Raw genomic sequence first — 18,911 nt, 5'->3', positions numbered from 1 at the left:
GCACAAACCAGTGGTGTTAGATTTCCCAAAATCACACATTTCAGAGAAACAGTAGTTACAGTTACATAACCACCCACCCCCGATCACATCATGATTGGCAACTCCAAAGTCCTCAAAACGACATCCTGAACATCCACAAAAAATATTTATATGTAAAAATTTCTGCTGATAATAAGTGAAACAGATTTTAAGAGTCACGTTATGTTTCTGTGTCTGTGCTGCAGAAAGTGTCCGGACGGGTTTGTCTGTCTGAAGGCAGGAAGAAACCCCAACTATGGCTACACCAGCTTTGACACCTTTGGGTGGGCCTTTCTGTCCCTGTTTCGTCTGATGACGCAAGACTACTGGGAAAACCTCTACCACCAGGTAAGCCTTATGACCAATCGATCAGTTAAAGTCAGAGAAAACCTGGATTGAAGTTTATAAAGTGTCTCTTCTTCCAGTGTCTAATCTAGACTGGGGCTAAGAGCCTACACAGACATCTAGACTGTGTCTAATTCAGCGTGTTCTCATCCTGACATTATGTCATTCTGACACAAGTTTGGCGTCAGACTCTCGACTCAGGGCTGAGGCTAAAGGCGGGGCCGGGGGTGGCACTGTCCCTTATCCAGAATTTGATTGGCCTTCTCACAATTGTGATGTAATGTCAGTGCAACCATGGGCAGAAACCGCAGGCAAAATGCATAAAAAGAATTTTCTGTGAAACTTTGGTGTCCTCAGTGCATCACTGTAACTATGTTTAATAATACTACATGCAGTGGGCATGTGTTCACTTTCCACACAGTGAACAAAGGATCTGTGAGCCACTGTTCTTTACTTTGACCACTCTGTGAAATGAAGCATATTTCTTGTTGTAGCCAGCTGGGTTTTATTAGTCGTGTTGCTTCACTTTTAATGTTGCACTTCAGTCAGCATCGATTTTATTCCCGCCACGTGTGCGTCTTCAGACGCTGCGTTCGGCCGGTAAGACCTACATGGTGTTTTTCGTGGTGGTGATTTTCCTGGGCTCCTTCTACCTGGTCAACCTCATCTTGGCCGTCGTCGCCATGGCGTACGAGGAGCAGAACCAGGCGACCATCGCCGAGGCCTGCCAGAAAGAGCGGGAGTTTCAGCAAGCTATGGAGATACTGAAGAAAGAGCAACAGGTAACTGATGATCTGATGTGCTCGATTATCCAGCATGTGGTGCGGTGTAGGACTGTGGAGGTCAGAAACTGCCAAAATATCTAATAAATTGATTCAATTCAATTTTATTTATACAGCCCCAAATCACAACAACAGTCGCCTCGAGGCGCTTTACGTTGTAAGGTAGACCCAATAATACATACAGAGAAGAAGGTTACAATCATATGATGATTAACAAATAAATATTGAGAAAATAGTCAGCAAAGGTTTTGCCTTGTGGGGTTGTTTGTTTGTTTGTTTGTATTGTTTTCCTTTTTTTTTTTTTTGTATAACACTTTTCAATTTCCAGGTTTTTTTTAATGGAAATTAAAATGTATATTACTCACTGGAAAAGTTGGCTGTTTTAATCATTTGCATGATTAATCATACATACAAAATGAAAATGTCAAAAATAATAACAATAATCATCATAATAAGGGAAAATGAATCTAATTTTAAAATTAATCGAGTCAAATTTTAAAAGCAAAAGAGTGTTTTTTTGTAAACTGAGACGATTCATAAACCAAATAGGAGATAAAATAATATCCTTAAAAAAAGGTAAATATTTACAAATAAACACACAAGTGAAAGCAAATATCAGTTTAAGTCATAGTTAATAAATCAGTGATTTTTTTAATATTGCTCTTTTAAGAGTCACATTAATGGATTATTTTTATTTTTGCAGTTTTGGTCCTCTGTACAGGAATTATAAGTAAAATAAATGATATAAATCCAACTCAGTTACTGCTGTGTTTCAGTGAAAATAATACAGCAACAAAGGTGAACTAATGAGTGTTTAAATAAGTGTTTTCATGGCTTCTGTTTCACCTTCTGTCCTTTATTCTCATTTATGAATGAAAATGTATTAATATATGAGTATTAATTATTAATTCTTTCATCAGGGTGCCACCCAAAAAGCTACCGACTCTGACTCGTTGATGTCACCAGACCTCTCTCCTTTCGGCCAACCAATGGACAGCTTTGAGGAGCGAAGGCGGAGCCAGGCGCTTATGGGCGTGGGGGACGTGGAGGCGAACCTATCTGAGGAGAAGCTTCTGCAGGTGGACTTGACTGATGGTGGAAAGGTCAGTGGAGAAAGATCTGATTTAATATTGTTTATGTTCGGTGCAAAACTTTACTTTACTCCCCCCTCCTCCTCCAGCCGCTCCACCCACTCCTCGCACGCTCCTTTTCCACAAGGACGCGGAGAAGCAGTCAGGTCTCCTCCATCTTCAACTTCCGACTGAGGAGCCGAGGGTCGGAGGGAGAGATGGCCGATGACGAGTACAGCGTACCGGGCGACGTGGTGGAGGGTGTCGGTAGTCGAACCTACAGCGGAGGAACCTTCAGCGGCATCCTGCCCCAACCGTGGCTCAAACGGAGGCCGAGCACCTACAGCACGGCCAGCCGGAGCTCCCAGGTGAGCGTAACAGCTCATGTGTGGCAATGAGAGCTTTTTAATGAAGCATTTTTATTTCTCAGATTATTGTAGTTCTTCCCAGAAAGTTGATTCTGTTCATCTGGGCGAAATGTTTTCGGAAACGTTGGGAGAAACGTTCCATCGTTCATCCAAGTGACTTCTTCAGGCTGTACCATACACCATATTAATCTAATCACATAATTAAATTCTAATTTCTTTTCTTCACAAATTGTAAATGTATCTATAAACCGAGAAATTCTTCTGTTTTTTTCCACTTTATGGAGTTTTTTCTTTACAATATTTTGTCCCTCCTGGGGCACTGTAGTTATGCTTCTGTGATTTTTGTGTTTCCAGGTTTTTTATCCGACTCTAAACATCAACGGGAAGCTGTTTGTTGCCATGGACCAGAACGGGGTTTCCCCACCGCCACTGCAGGGGCAGCTGCCTGCTTGCACCATGGAGAAGGTCAAGGAGGAGAGTGTGAGTTCTGTGTGCTGACTGTGTGTGTGTTCGCTGCAGTGGAAACAATGGTGGAGCCTGCAGCCATCCAACACTCAGACATGTGAATTATGAATCAGCGCTTTGCATAACTCCACTCTGATATCATGGGTTAAAGACACACACACATACACACTCATATCAACCATCTCAGATAACAGTGCCATGGTATTCCCCCCATCTGCTCATACACGTGGGCGCACACACACACACACACACACACACACACACACACACACACACACACACACAAGACTATTTCCACACACACTCTGAACTTTGTGTGCAGTTACCGACATCATTGAAGAGCTAACTGATATAGATTCATTCAGACTGTGTGTTCACCTCACACAGTGATAAATATTTTACCAGGAGCCAATCAGGTGTCAGAAAGTCCAAATTTGGGCAAAACTGTTGGGGAGTGTGGACTAAGCTGAGGTTGATCTTGATAGGTTGTGACATTTGTCAAATGAAGCAAAAGTGCCTTCAAACCTTATACTGTATAACAAATTGTATGGATACACAGAGCTGTCACTAGGAGACACTTTTGAATCGTTAACTTTTGCAGTTTGACAGAAGCTATCTTTGGTTTTTGGTGCCAGAAGTCACCAACACGGTAAATGAACTGTATCACACAGATAGCAGCTAACTAGTGCTCGCTGGCATCCAAATAAAATAGAGCTCACACCACAAATGTTATCAAGAGACAGCTGAAAGTGGCCATAAAGGAGCCAGGAAAAAGCTGCAGTTCCTCTAATGTCCACTTGAAGCTCCGTCCAAAAGTGAATCAGTTCCCAGTGACTCCCATATTAACATTCCCAACTTTATAGCAAAAATAAACATGTTTATAGCCTGGTACAACTGTGAGGGGGGAGCTGGGTTGCCTGTTTAAATTGCAGTGAGGTTCAAAGTTTGTATTATTTGGGATGTCTCTGACAGGTGGATGCCAGCTAGCCGCTAGCTGTCTGCTAGGCTTAAATTCAACTAACTCAGTCTCTGAACTGGACCTCTGGACCATGTTTGAGGTGTTGGAGCCTTTGGAGCATTTTTAATGAGCACTGGCTCATGACTCAGCATGTGGTTAACAAGCTAAAGTCTACAAACGAAAGGTCGATGTCAAGCTAGCTATGTCCACATGTTTTTACCCCAGTAAACTGCCCAGTCTGTCAACACTGATGTCTATTGATGAGCCACAACATCGAATGTACAGTAGGCTCAACAATTATACTGAAGCCAGAATCACTAACTCAGCATTAGACAGTATTCGTATTTAACAGGACTACAAACATGCACACACGGGCTGTGCTGATGCCACGAGTAACTAATGTACAGTTTTCACTTGAAATCCTAAAATAGGCTCATTCTCGTTGCTTCCTGCGCTGCACATATTTTTTCACCAAGGCTGTTGACATCCGGCAGTCAGCTGTGCGCCTGGAAACATGCAGTACATAGATGTATCCCGGGTCATGTCCAGTCAAGATGATAATCAGATCACACTCGTTCTGCATGACTCACTGACCAAACACATGCAGAAAAGGTGAGAAAGTCTGCCTGTGCAGATGTGTTATCCAGAAACAGGTGTTTACGTGCTGCTTTGCACTTTTTTTTTTTTTTTTTGGCTAAATGGGGACAAATGACATAACATACCCAGCACGAATACCTGCACAGTAAGAATATCAGCATATGAATCTGTAGAATCTGCAAACAGGCAACAAGATTCTTGGTACCAGAAGCTTTGTGGTTTCCTCTTGTAGTCCAAGTGCTGTTCACAAATCATATTTGGACAGGGTTCTGTCTGATACAATAGGATGGTGTATGCACTTTAGTTTTTGTCTGTGTAGGAACCCTGCACACCATCAGCCATCTGTAACCCCGTCTTGAGATCCCCTCCCAGGTGATTCAACCCCAACTTACACTGAGACCCATGTGACCTCAGTGCTGATGACATGGTTGATCAACAACTTGCAGCATTGCCTCCATGACAACCTGGTTAGAAGTTAAATAAGTGGTACTCTCCATCAGTTCTTAGAACTGAAAGGGTGAATGAGTGGTGGGACATCTTCAAGATCCTAAAAATGTAGTCCAGTTTCCTCCAACTGAAGTGTTTAAGAACTTCTGAAAAAAAAGTCAGAGTAAATAAGTAAGTAATATAAATTTATTTGTATAGCACTTTTCACAGATAAAAATGAGAAAGTGCTTTACAAAAAAGAAAAAGAAAAATGAAAAGAATGGAAATACAACAAATAACAATGTAAAACAGTAAAATACAACAAATTAATTAAAAGCTTGCCCATATAAAAATGTCTTCAGCTGCTTTTTAAAAGAATCAATGGAGTCTGTACAGCGTAAAACCAGTGGGAGAAAATTCCACAACCTCGGTGCCACTGCCTAAAAGGCCCGATCACCACGAGTTTTAAATCGAGTGCGTGGGGCCACCAACAATCTCTGATCTGATGACCTTAGAGCTGGGGAAGAACAATGTGGTTTCAGCAGGTCAGATATATACTGGGGGGGCTTGACCATGTAGGGCCCTAAAGGTTAAAACTAAAACTTTAAAAAGAAACCTAAAACTTACAGGCAACCAGTGAAGGGAGGCCAAAACGGGAGTGATATGGGATCTTCAGAGAAGCAGAGGTTGATTGTTGCACTGAGCACTCACAATGTCGTAAATGACCAAAGCTAGTAACAGGAAGCTTGGCTTTCTAGTTCTAACTGAAGTCTGTAAGCTTGTCTTGTGAGTTATGTGGTGTTGCTACAATGACCAGTATTTAGTATTTATTTATTTATTGTCATTGTCAAGAACAATGAAATTGCGTTTGGGGCTTCCATACAACCCAAAAAAAAGAAGAAAATAATAAATACCCCTTAAAACCCAAGTGTACATATTTAACCCAGTGTGACTCCAATGCAATAAGACAATCCTTAGCAATAATGTTCGTAGAAATTCAGACAAAGACCTGAGAAACATGACAAAATACAACAATGCAACCCATTCAATATTATTGTACTGTGAGATATGATATCAGATATGATAGTTATCTATTTAAGAAAGAGGGGGGGGGGGGGGGGGCAGGAGGGGGAAGAGAATAAAGATATGATGCACCAATGCAGACCAGTTCATAGCACACGAGGCACGCTCACTGTTAAACACTGAAGGGACTCGTATGTGAATCCTGCCTCTGCAGCACTGAGTGGAGAGCTGCTTCCACATAGATGTTTGTTTAGAAGCTGAATTTTGGTTACTTGCAATCTGTTGTCGTTAAAGGAAAAGTAAGGCAATTCAGATAATTATTTGTTTGTTAATGTTTATTTAACCATGTGTAACAATATGTGGACCTGGCATCACATTTTGGGTTATTTAGACCAAAATACTCAATTTTGCTCTACAAGGGCCTGATATCCACTTACGATAACATCATGCTGCTACTGTTCAATCAAAATTTTAAACGAATATCCTCATATGAGGCTCTTATTTTTCTTAAAAACAAAAATAAGGTAAAAAAAAATCTGGTAATTCTTCGTTCTTACATTCATCGGGCCCCAATCAGCCCAAATATCAAAGAGAAATTAAAAATGCATGTCGTGGAAGAGTTCGGGTCTCAGGAGGTTAAACACAATGTGAAAATCTTGAGAGTAAAATCTCTTTTCAGGAGAGTGTCCTCGGCTAAGATGGCATGTTTTATAAAGGTAGAAACTGGATCTCCAGGACCAGCACAACCATGGGAAAAAACATGCGAATGTGACATAGAGAGGTTCTGACAGGGTTCAAGCCCCAAGCTTCTTGTTGTGACGCGTTAGTGGTAACCACTGATCCACCGTGCTGCCTGTCATAACCCTGAACATAAAGAAATGAACCTGTCTGGATAACTAGATCTTAATCACTAGAAATGTGAAATTACTGGCTTGAATGGTAAACTCATGGAGTCAAAAAATGGAGTTACAAATTAAATATAAACATTTTTTTGTTTCAGAGCTCTGATCTTTTGATGATTCCTTTAGTCAAAGTCCTGATTCTCCGAATATCAATACCATTCCTGGTTTTCACAGTTTCCCGTTGTTCTTGAAAAGCTTTTAGTTACTCTGAAATGACATCTCGAGTTTGTAAGGGTGAGAATGGTTTTTTCAGTGTCTTTGTCTTGCAGCACAGTGCCACTTGAAACAGCAGCTTTCAGACACTTCTGTCAATTTAACGTTACCTCGGTTCCATCTTCACTCTCACAGCAGAGCCTTATAAAACCTGTGGCAGCTGAAAGGCAGCGAGCTCCACGCCATTAGGGAATGCACTTATTTTAATACTTGTTTACAGTGGTGTCTTTTCCCTGTCAGGCAGTGGGTTTAGAGTATCATCAGGACAAACACAGCAGCTCCACGCCTGGAGGTGTTCAGTCACCTCCACCTGCTCATAACCCGCTTCCAGACCTTCACTGTTATACAACAAGGAGGAGGAAGAGGAGAAGAACAGGGCAAAGTAGTTAAATACACTCAGAGTTCGCTTTATTAGGTAGACCTGTAGGCTTGAATTCGGTGTAGGGTAAGTGTTCTGCCAGGAAGTTTAGTTTTATGATGCTGTGCAGCTTCATGATTAAACCCACTGTTACTTTGTTTATTGTGTGTTATGTTTTAAATAAAGACACATACAAGAAGAGCAGTTATTTACAATATGTGATGACAATATTTCATAATTTTTTGTAAATGCGATAACTCAAGAATGAAGCAACCTAGCAGTTTCAAATTGAAAACATAGGTACATCTGCCAAAAATCCTGGATGAATTCAAATCAAGTATTTGTTTGAGGTCAAGTATTCTTAAAATCTTTTAAGAATTCTTAAAATCTCTAGAAAGAAGTCACCCAGGATTCTGATCATCTAAAAATACTTTCTGAAAATAGAATTTGCTGAAGCTACTAAGGAAAGCAGCACTACTGATACTTTGTACAGTGGTGAATGTTTAAATGACAATAGTGGGGTGTTTCTGAATGCAGGTTTTTCTGAATGGAATTTTGACGTGTAGGTCCTCAGTCATCAAGTTCATGGGATTCTAAGGACCTTAAGTCAAAGGCAAATGGACTTACTTATCAAGTTCTCTCTTATCTAAAAGGGTTCAGGTCTAAACGTTGATCAGGAGTCCTGAATTTCTGCAATTCAGAACCAGCAACACTCCCAGATAACAAAGTGGTTCAACCCAAGACAAAAGCATCCACTCCCAAACTAAGCAACGTCATGCATGATGTGCAATGCAGTGAGGAGTGGTTGGGATATAGGATCACCCAAAGGACCACAGATACATGACACACCATAGTAGGGTCCACATCTACACCTAAAAGAGAGGAGACACTCTTGAGGAGACAGATGTTCACATTTTAAATTGAGATGATATGAGAGCAGAGTAACTGCACTGCAACCACGTGAGCTAGCGCAATAATTTGTTTTGCATATGAAACCGGAGGAGTTGTACTTACATCTTATGCCATCAGCTTGTCCTCGGTCACGGTTTCCTTCCACATATAGCTTTGCAAAAACTGCATAAAAAGCACTTGCAGCAACAAAAACATAATATTCCAGAAACACGCTTTGCCGATCCGATCAGCTGTTCATAACACTTCCTACGTTGGAATAGACGTCAGTGCGAACTATCACATGTCCGCGGAAATGTAGTTTTTTACCATGAGGGCCTCAAGAGCCTATACTGGTCTTTTTAAAAGTTATCGTTGACTTTATGACTTTCTGTGTCGTTTCTGGGATGCTGAGGACTCATATTGCACTGCTGGAAATAGTTTATTTTGATGCATATGCTGCTTTTTTGCAAATTTGCACTATAATATTTATTTTCGTTTTTCCTGCAGTGTATAAAAATTGGTGTATTTCAAAAATAAAACTATGAAGACACTCAAAATAAATTTCCTTTGGTGGGAAACTATTTTGTGCAACTTTTTTGTATTTACAGTTTTGAGGGATAAGCCTCTTAAATTTCTCTAACTAGAAATATATGTTGTATATAGCATTCGTATTCTATTTTTATCTTATTGTATATTTTTATTCTATTTTATTCTACTGTATATAGTATATTATTTTATTCTATTCTGTACAGCTGTGTACTGTATTTATTCTTATTGTATTCTAATTTTTGCGTCATAACTTTTGCACTGTCCACTTCCTGCTGTGACAAAACAAATTTCCCACGTGTGGGACTAATAAAGGTTATCTTATCTTATCTTAAAAAAACAAAAACGATTTTCAATTTTTTTGTAGTTTATTGCACTTTTTTGCAATTTATGTAATTACTATGCACTTAATGCAGGCATATTATTACAATTTAGGCTTTAATGGTTGCATTGGTGTATAGCAACTTGAAATGCTCCCATAAATGGCACTACAACATGTAAAAATATAATATAAGCTCTGGCGGACTTGGTTCTATGGTAGGTCTTAAAGGGTTAAGCACCATCCATTCCCCGACCTATATGATCTAGGCATGTTGGGACTTCTGTGTGACAGCCCTGACCAAGGTTAATAACTTAGGCTCTGCTTTAGCTTTTGGAACTGATGAAGCCAGAGCTGGAACCTCTTCAGGAGCCTGAAAGAAGTCAATTGACCATCGACTGGAGCACTTTAGACTACTCATAGAAAGAATAAAAGTTTAATTCTAAGTAAACAATATTGATGTTTAACCTTTTACCTGGACTTTTCTTTTTTTTGGTTGTGTGATGTGACTTAAAGCCTGAGTGCACTTTTAAGGCTTAGCTAGCATTGGGCCGCTGTGAGCGTTTAATCATTGTACTCGGGTACAAAGGAAACTGAAAAGGTTTATTGGAGTCTATGAGGAGTGACTTACCTCTGGAGCCAGCCTAAAGTGGCTGCTAATGAGAAAGTTCTGAAGCATCTGCAAACAGTTAGTCTAATTCCGTTCAGTTCAGTTTTATTTCTGTAGTGCCAAATCTCAACAGTCACCTCCAACAGCATGTCAGCACATTTTGGTAATCTCACCTTTTCTGTCTGGTTTCTGCTGCTGCCAGACAAAATTCCCCTTCATCACAATTGAAAACTGAAATCTCCTGCAGTGTGTAGAAAAAGTTACTTCTTGATAAACTGAATGTAAACTGCAGGGGTTGTGTGGGAGCTCAGAGCAGCTCTGAGTTCAGGTTAGAGTTTCATGCTTTGAAATGAAGTATTTCTGCTTCTCTTGTCCATCCATCCATAAACCTGTTGTCCTGCTGCTCAGACTGATGCAGAGACGAGTGGGAGGAGGAGGAGGGGACGAGAACTCACTTATTTGCCATGGAAATGTCCCCATGGCAACCCACAGCAGCCAGCGGAAGCTAAAATGGCTGTGTGTGTGTGTGTGTGTGTGTGTTTCCCTGGTGCTTCCCTGCCTGGCACACAGACAGGATGTAGGTGGTGTTGTGGGCGGCGACCTTCAGGCCTGTGCGTCATGCTTCATTGGAAGAACACTTAGCAGGAAGCGTTATGTAATAACACCTGAGCAAATGAGGTTCATGCAGGTTCCTCTGTGTGAGGGCCGAGGAGTCCGGAGCTCACCGGGGACTGCTGTCAGGCCTTTACAAGGCGAGCAGCTGAGCACCGTTCAAACCTAAACAACTTTATTTAAAAGGCAGTTTTGCAGCAGCAAAAGGACTTCTATTGGGAGCTCCAGCAGTTTTCCTTGTGTCAGCTTAGCTGTACTGCGGCGACAACCAGATAAATGGTAAATGGCCTGTATTTGTATAGCACTTTTCTAGTCCCTAAGGACCCCAAAGCGCTTTACACAACCAGTCATCCACCTATTGGTGATGGCAGCTACATTGTAGCCTGGGGCGCACTGACAGAGGCTGCCGGACACTGGCACCACCGGGCCCTCTGACCACCACCAGTAGGCAACGAGGACACAACGACCGAGACTGTCCAAGCTGGGGCTTGAACCAGCAACCTTCCGATTACAAGGCGAACTCCCAACTCCTGAGCCACGATCGCCACGATGCGTTCTGTAGTTTTTAAGCAGGTGTAACTCGAGCTATCAGACCTGCTCTTATATCATTTTCCATTTGTATTCATGTAAAGCTTCTATAATTAAATTATAGAATTATAGAAGCTGTTGGTAAAATGGTAAATTTACCATTTTAAATTAAATTATCATTTGATTTCTTGAATAAGACATCTCACAATGTGAAATACACAAATAACTGTACCAACAGATCCAACATTGGGTTAAAAATAATCCAACCAAACTCAGCAGGTCACATGAACCTTTGAAATTAAAGTTTCTATTAAACATCACGTGCTGTGGAGTGGCCTCTCCATCTCCGAGAGCAAAGTTCTGACATCCAGGAGAGCCTTCAGCTGTCTGAAAGGTTGGATCTGAAATTACCTTCCACTAGCTGTGCTTGGGTCAAAAGATGACTAACAAGAACACAACTCTGACATCTGCTTGCATGAATGACCGGAATGAGAATTTAAAAAGGACACATGATTAGTGTAGAGAGGACTTTCTGAACTGTTGGTGAGGATCTCAGTGAGTAGGCAGTAAGGAGGCTCTGATGGTTAATCCAACGCTTGGATTTTGGTAGGACAGTTAGAAGTACAGCTTACTCAAAAAATGTGCTGCAAATTTAAACACAGAAAAGAACTGAAGGACTTTGTCTTAAAAACCTACTCGGGCAAGTTTATTCTTTGAGGAAAACTTTAAGTCCTCATTAGATCTGACACAAATCAGTCCTGGATGGCTCTGCAACAACAACCTGCTTTTTATTTCCTGTTATATGGTCTTGAAGGCTGTTATGGGCACTTTAAAGACACTTCAAAGACAAACTTTGTGAGCTCAATTCACGCAGCTCGTCTAATCTAGTTTAAGGCAGTACAACCTTATCAGCAAGATTTCCTATACTGTCCAGGAGGAGAGCATTCTTGCACTGTAAATTGTAGGGCTTTTATTGTGAAGGGTAATAACAGGAGGATGCATATATTACACATTTGTATGGATGCAGCACTGACAGCTCCTCATGTTTTAAGATAAGATAAGATAAGATAAGATAAGATAAAATAAGATAAGATAGAACTTTATTAATCCCTCGGGTGGGTTCCTCTGGGAAATTCGACTTCCAAAAAAAGCACAGCAACGACCGAAGTTACAGTTACAGAATTGTTATATATATATATATATATATATATATATATATATATATATATATATATATATATATATATATATATATATATATATATACACACACACACACACACACACACACACACACACACACACACACATATATATAAATACAGAGACAATATAAATAAAATATACAAAGGGGATAAATAGAATAAATAGGAATAAAAAATAAAAATACAAGTGAATTGCACATTTCAAGTATTGAGTCTATTGCACTGTTGACTATTTACAAAAAGTATTGCACAAGGTATTGCACAGTGAGGTGAAGAGGCACTACAGCTTAGTTGTTCCCCCCTCCTTTGTCCTCCTGTCTCCCCTCCCTCTCCCCTCCAGAGAGGAGTTAAACAGTCTGATGGCGTGTGGGACAAAGGAGTTTTTAAGTCTGTTAGTTCTTGTCTTGGGGAGAAGCAACCTGTCACTGAACAGACTCTTCTGATTGTTTATGGCCGTGGGCAGAGGATGCCCAGCATTGTTCATAATGTCCAGCAGTTTCTTTAATGTCCTTTTCTCTGCCACTGTCACCAGAGTGTCCAGCTTCATGCCGACCACAGAGCCAGCCTTCCTGATCAGTTTCTCCAGCCTGGATGAGTCCCTCTTTGCTGTGCTGCTCCCCCAGCACACCACAGCATAGAAAAGTACTCCAGCAACCACCGACTGGTAAAACATCCTCAGGAGCTTCCTGCAGATGTTAAAAGACCTCAGCCTCCTGAGGAAGTACAGTCGGCTTTGGCCTTTTTTATACAGGTGCTCTGTGTTGCATGACCAGTCCAGTTTATTGTCCACCCACAGCCTGAGGTACTTGTACTTGTTGACCACCTCCACCTCCTCCCCCTCCATCTGAACCGGCAGTGGACCTTCTCTGGACCTCCCGAAGTCCACAACCAGTTCCTTAGTCTTTGAGGTGTTGAGTTGCAGGTGGTTTGTGTGACTCCATGCGACAAAGTTAGTTTCTGTTCTGTGGAGCTGAAAAACACTATCAAAGCCTCACAGGCTGACATGTGCCACATGTCATTTACTTTGATCAGCGTTTTAGTTTCATCCCCCTATTTCTTGACATTTGTCTGAGTTTTACTCGATGTAGTACCAACACGTTCCTCCTGAGATGTTCCCAGACCTGATGGAACATACTTTATAATCCGTCTGCTCGCTTTCCAGTCAGGAATGGCTTCCATGAGCCATGATGATCACTACCAAGAGCTCAGGATAATCAACAAGGGTTGCAGCAAATTAATGTTGAGCGCCAGTTGATTACTTAGTATAATTTAAACTTTGAATTTGAGAGGCAGCAGCTGAAGTCAGGCTTTAAGAGGAGAGTCGAGTGGGTGTTTTAGAAGTTCAACCCTCGTGAAGCTCATCTGATACATGAAAAAAAATCCAGCAGTGCTTTTTAGTGAGGATGAAAGAGATAAACAGACGCACAGCAGCGGCACGCTGATTTCTCTGATTCATTGAACACCAGTAATCACCTGCTTCTCTGTTGCCGTGGTGATAGACTGAATGCACTCACACACACACACACAAAGAAATCACAGCACTACGTTTGACCCATTTGACCCGACACAAATGTGTGTTTATGCGATGTTATCACAATGGTAACAGAAGAGTCCAAGGCAGCTCATACTCAAGAATGAATGATGAGCATGTGTGACAGCAGGCTCAGTCAAATGAGGATGTCTTTAAAACATATCTTGGAGGAGCTGGTAGAGATCTTTAAGATTGCTTCTTAATCCCAGACCAACTCCATGATTGTTAGGATGTGTGGGGTAATACCATCTCTTATTCTCTGGTTGCATCTAAAGATCTAAAGTAATCAGGATGACTTCCATCTTTTTAGGTTCCCACGTCCACCACAGAGCTCAGCACGATGCTACTTCCTCGGCCTTCGTCCATGCAGGACTCGGAGCGCAGGGGCAGGGCAATGAGTGCTGCCAGCTACCTCACCGACGTCATGGAAGGTGAGAAGCAAAGTGAGCCACGCTAATTTGAATGCAGGGCACACACACTAAATATGATGTGAGTTGTTATAAACCAGGGTATGAATTCAGTATATTTAACCCTACAATAGCAAAAACACGTGGGAGTCCTCATCAGCTTCTACAAGTGTTTAAGCTTAGGGCTGCTCAATTAATCGAATTTTAATCACGATTACGATCTGGGCTTTCAACGATCATTAAAAATGACTGAGCCGATTATTAGCCCCTCCCTCATTTATCCGCGACACCTTAAAGGCCGGTCCGTGAAAATATTGTCGGGCATAAACCGGTCTGTGGCGCAAAAAAGGTTGGAGACCGCTGATTAAGAGGACCCGAGGGAAGCTCGGAAAGCTAAGCAGAAGTTATTTGGAGAGGAGAGTGACTGCTGTTGGTTGAAAAGAGAGGTAAAAAAAAAACTTCAGTGGTGTTGCACACTATTTTATATTATTTTTTAAAGTCATTGTTAACCCTTTAAATCCGGTCAGAGCAGCACGCTCCGTTTTGTGTAACTATTTTTAAATCCCTGTAGAACCTGAACCATTTGTTTTGCATATGAAACCAGAGGAGTTGTACTTACATCTGATGCCATCAGCTTGTCCTCGGTCACGGTTTCCTTCCACATAAAGCTTTGCAAAAATTGCATAAAAAGCGCTTGCAGGAACAAAAACATAATATTCCAGAAACACGCTTTGCCGATCCGATCAGCTGTTCGTAACACTTCCCACAGTGAAACAGACGTCAGCGCGAACTGTCGCATGTCCGCCATTTCCTCCCCGAAACCAGAAGTGACGTCATTTTCGCGGAAATGTCGTTTTTTACTTGTAGGCCTTAAAAACCTCTACTGGTCATGTTTGACTTTTCTGAATAGTTTCTGGGATGCTTGCACTGCTGGAAATAGTTTATTTTGATGCACATGCTGTTTTCTTTGCAAATTTGAATCATAGGATTGTTTTTTTAGTTTTTCCTGCAGTATATAAAAATTGGTGTATCTCCAAAATAAAACTATGAAGACACTCAAAATAAATTTCCTGTGGTGGGAAACTATTTTTTGCAACTTTTTTGTATTTAAAGTTTTGAGGGATAAACCTCTTACATTTCTCCAAGTAGAAATATATGTAAAAAAAACAAACAAAAACGATATAAATTTTTTTGTAGTTTATTGCACTTTTTTGCAATTAATGTAGTTACTATGGACTTAATGCATACATATTATTAAAATATGGGCTATAACAGTTATTTAGCAACTTGAAATGCTCCCACAAATGGCACTACAACATGTAAAAAAATAATATAAGCTCTGGCGGACTTGGTTCTATATTAGGTCTTAAAGGGTTAAATAAATATCGTCAAATAATCGCGATCTCAATTTCAGTGAAAATAATCGTGATTATCATTTTTGCCATAATCGAGCAGCCCTATTTAAGCTTCTCAGATGAGAATTGAAACATCTTCATTACCTTCATTAAGAAGTCCAGCTCCCATCAGTTTAGCTACCAGCATGCCTCTGTCCTGGGGCCTCCACATGATTAAGGTGTGGAGAGCAGCAGCAGGTTTCTTAGCTTCTTAGCAGACACCAAAGTCAGGGTTGCAAAGTGGCTTGCAGATGTGGCATGAGCCGTAGGCTGGCTAAAATAGCTTAAACTGAGTTTAAACTTTAGCTGATGTTCTGCTGAGCTTTCTGAATTAATGGTCCACCGTTTGTTCTTTTAGAGGGAATAATTCAGCTGCTATAATTCATTGACTGAGTTTAATGGAGGCATTTTAATGTCTGTTTTCATGCCCGTGCCCTTGTTTTTGCATCTGCAATCGACTTTGCAAACCGCTTTGATCCCATCTCCTTGTTTCATGCTGTACTGTATCTGACTTAATGTGATAGTGGTTGCATTTATATGACAGTGTTAGTGTAGAACAGATGGCAAAGTGGGGAAAGAGAGAAGGGAAATGACACACAGCGAATGACCAGGGGTGGAGTTGAATCCAGGCTGCTGCCTCGGTGCATGGGGCATGTGCTCTATCAGGTGGAAAAAATACAGATCAAAACAACTTATTGATTCTACACGTGCAGTTTTTATGCCCCGGTGACCATAGAAATCAATACTAAGTCTTTATCCACGTTCATTTAGATGGGGACTTCCTAATATTATCCCAAATACCCGCTCAGCTGAGGCTGAGTGGTGAGACTTCTTTGATTTATTTAGCAGACTTTGATAGCAGCGAAACAAAGTGAAGCTAATCTTAATCATTCTTAAAATAATCCCACACAGGATTAAATGGATTTCCTTTCTTTACAGAAGCTTCTGTTTTACTTCATTTCTACCAAATGGCAGAGCGATTTAAAACAGGCTCATTACCTGGAAAAAACAAGTTTCTGCATCAGCTCCAGCATCCTTTCACGTTTTATGTGTTTGCGCTTGTGTGTCAATATGGGACTGTAACCTTGCCTGACTTTGTGTCTCAATATGTGTGTGTTTGTGTGTGATTGTGTAACCACGTATTTGTCCGAATTATAACGCTTTTGTGGGTGCGAGAGAGGAGCGTGTGTGTAGCTGTGTCTGAGTTTGCTTCAAAGACAGTGTGTGTGTGTGTGTGTGTGTGTGTGTGTGTGTGTGTGTGTGTGTGTGTGTGTGTGCTTCAAAGACAGTGTGTGTGTGTGTGTGTGTGTGTGTCGCTGCCCTAGTCAACCCCAGGGGAACACAGGCTTTGTTTGCGCCAGGGACTTGGGAAAAGGGAGAGAGACACAGAGAGAGAATGATAGAAACAGAGAGGGAGAGAGTGTTATCCTGGTCACCCTCATTAACCGTGAGATCATTCCAACTTGATTCCAACATATAATGTAATTACAAGGAGGTATTTCTGTAGTCTATTGATACTAGATAGTGGAAAAGGGGTGGGATTAAATAAGCTTATGCTTCTTCCTGCTCCTTTTTGAACATGGACGTTATTTGGAGTTGTGGTTGCTCGTTTTCCTTTTGTTTGCTTTGTTCATTTGTCTCTTTTAATTCTATTTTTTTTTTTATACTTTTTCAACATGTTCAAAATAAAGATTCAATCAATCAATCAAAAACTTCCTGTGTGTGTGTTTGTACGTGTGTGTATGATATCGGTGTGTTACATTTCTGGATTCATATCAAATCTGCACCCGTGTGTGTTCTAAGCGTGTGCGTGCGCGTGATAGGTCTGCTGAGTCACAGTCTCTCCCCTCGGCAGTCGCTGCTCTTACAGAACAGATCATTATACAGGAAAATACAAAATCCCACTGCTGTCCTCCCTGCATCCATCTGCACACCCTTCATCCCTCCGTCCCTTCTCGGCTCCACTCTTTGATTTATTCATGTCATTTTTAAAATTATCATCTGTTTCCCAGGAGACTTTCCTTCAATTTAAAATAAGCTTTATGAATTTATTTTGCATGGTTTAACTTGAGCTCTTCTTTGGATTAAAAAAAATAAAAACAGCACTACGATCCAAAATGTTCTTACCAGTTCAGATTAACTAAGCAATCACCAGGTGGCGTTTGGTTGTATGGAGGGGGAAAAAGTGCAAAAATAAAATAGAAATATTAAAATAAATCGAAACATAAATTGTAATTTTATAAATATTTGCTTCAATTTACTTCTGCATTCTGCATCAGCTATGATTTTGTCATAATTACAAAATATTCAAAGTACGTCTGGTAATAGTCGGGAAACCTACACGGGAGGTAGTCATAGGGCATTTTCACAACTGAAAAACAATTTTGTTAAAACACTGTAACCCAATCAATTTTACACCCACTCCAAGTGTCTCAGCTCAAAGAATAAACAATCAGTTCAGCATAATTTTAATAAACTGCATGAAGATGATGTCAGTGATGAAGGGGAACAGAGACGTTCGTAAATGGTCTGGTTCTTATAGAGCGCTTTTCTACTCAAAGCGCTCTATACAACATGCCACATTCACCCCATACACACCCATTCACAGAAGCACTATTATCTATATGGTGAGTGCTTTCTAAATATCATTCATACGCATTCATACTCCAATGGATGCATCAGAGAGTAAGACGGATATTTCATGTCCAAGGATATTTGGCATGAAAACTGGGATCAAACCACCAACCCTCCTGAACTACAGCCACCCCACCTCGTACCTGAGGAGTTTCTGATGGTTCACTGCAGAAAGTTTGGCTCAACTTTAGTTGGCTGCTTAAAACAAGTTATACCATGTGGAAAGTTTTTACTTAATACGAGGTTCATTTTTCAGCCATGACTCTTTTTGTGTGAAAATCATTTTCTAATCTGATCACATGTTAACTGTAAATGTAGCTCAAAGCTGTGAAATGGAGAAACAATAACAGCGTTCACGTTTGATATATCAGTTTGGAGATTTCCCAACATTCAGACAACTTTTGGTCCTGAAGAAGGTTTTCATGAACCTTGAAGGGCCTGGATAATTTTATCTGATGCCATAATCGGAAATGGTGATGAAGAAGTGCAAAGAGAGCATCTATCGATCCTCGCTCAGCTCATGTAAATGTCTCTATAAGGGCTCTTTTACAAAGAACAGTTTGGGAGTGCGACTCCTCTCACTGCTGCCATAATGCCGTCGGTCATCACACTGACACCAGAGGACACCTTGTAAACATTTAGGAGTACTCCAGCCCTGTGACTTTTCACAGTCGGCATCTTCGAGGCTCCGTCACTGAACGAGACGCTT

The 18,911-nt window shown here is 40.8% G+C and overlaps 1 protein-coding gene across 1 annotated transcript in view; it reads left to right on the top strand.

Moving 5' to 3' along the window:
- The window catches only part of LOC146625992 (sodium channel protein type 3 subunit alpha-like), a 206,402-nt gene that overhangs the window by 80,690 nt on the left and 106,801 nt on the right, over nt 1–18,911 (top strand). Inside the window, exons 9-14 of the mRNA XM_085363113.1 lie at nt 225–366; nt 948–1,145; nt 2,066–2,248; nt 2,326–2,583; nt 2,938–3,063; nt 14,078–14,198. Coding sequence (XP_085219239.1) covers nt 225–366; nt 948–1,145; nt 2,066–2,248; nt 2,326–2,583; nt 2,938–3,063; nt 14,078–14,198 — 1,028 coding nt within the window. The remainder of the gene's footprint in view (nt 1–224; nt 367–947; nt 1,146–2,065; nt 2,249–2,325; nt 2,584–2,937; nt 3,064–14,077; nt 14,199–18,911) is intronic.

The sequence above is a fragment of the Diplotaxodon limnothrissa genome, linkage group LG9 (genome assembly GCF_057381915.1).
Source record: "Diplotaxodon limnothrissa isolate DT_005_m linkage group LG9, D_limnothrissa_male_GT1.1, whole genome shotgun sequence".
Lineage (NCBI taxonomy): Eukaryota > Metazoa > Chordata > Actinopteri > Cichliformes > Cichlidae > Diplotaxodon > Diplotaxodon limnothrissa.
Note: the sequence above shows the minus strand (reverse complement) of the source record. Positions and strands in the feature narration are given on the sequence as shown.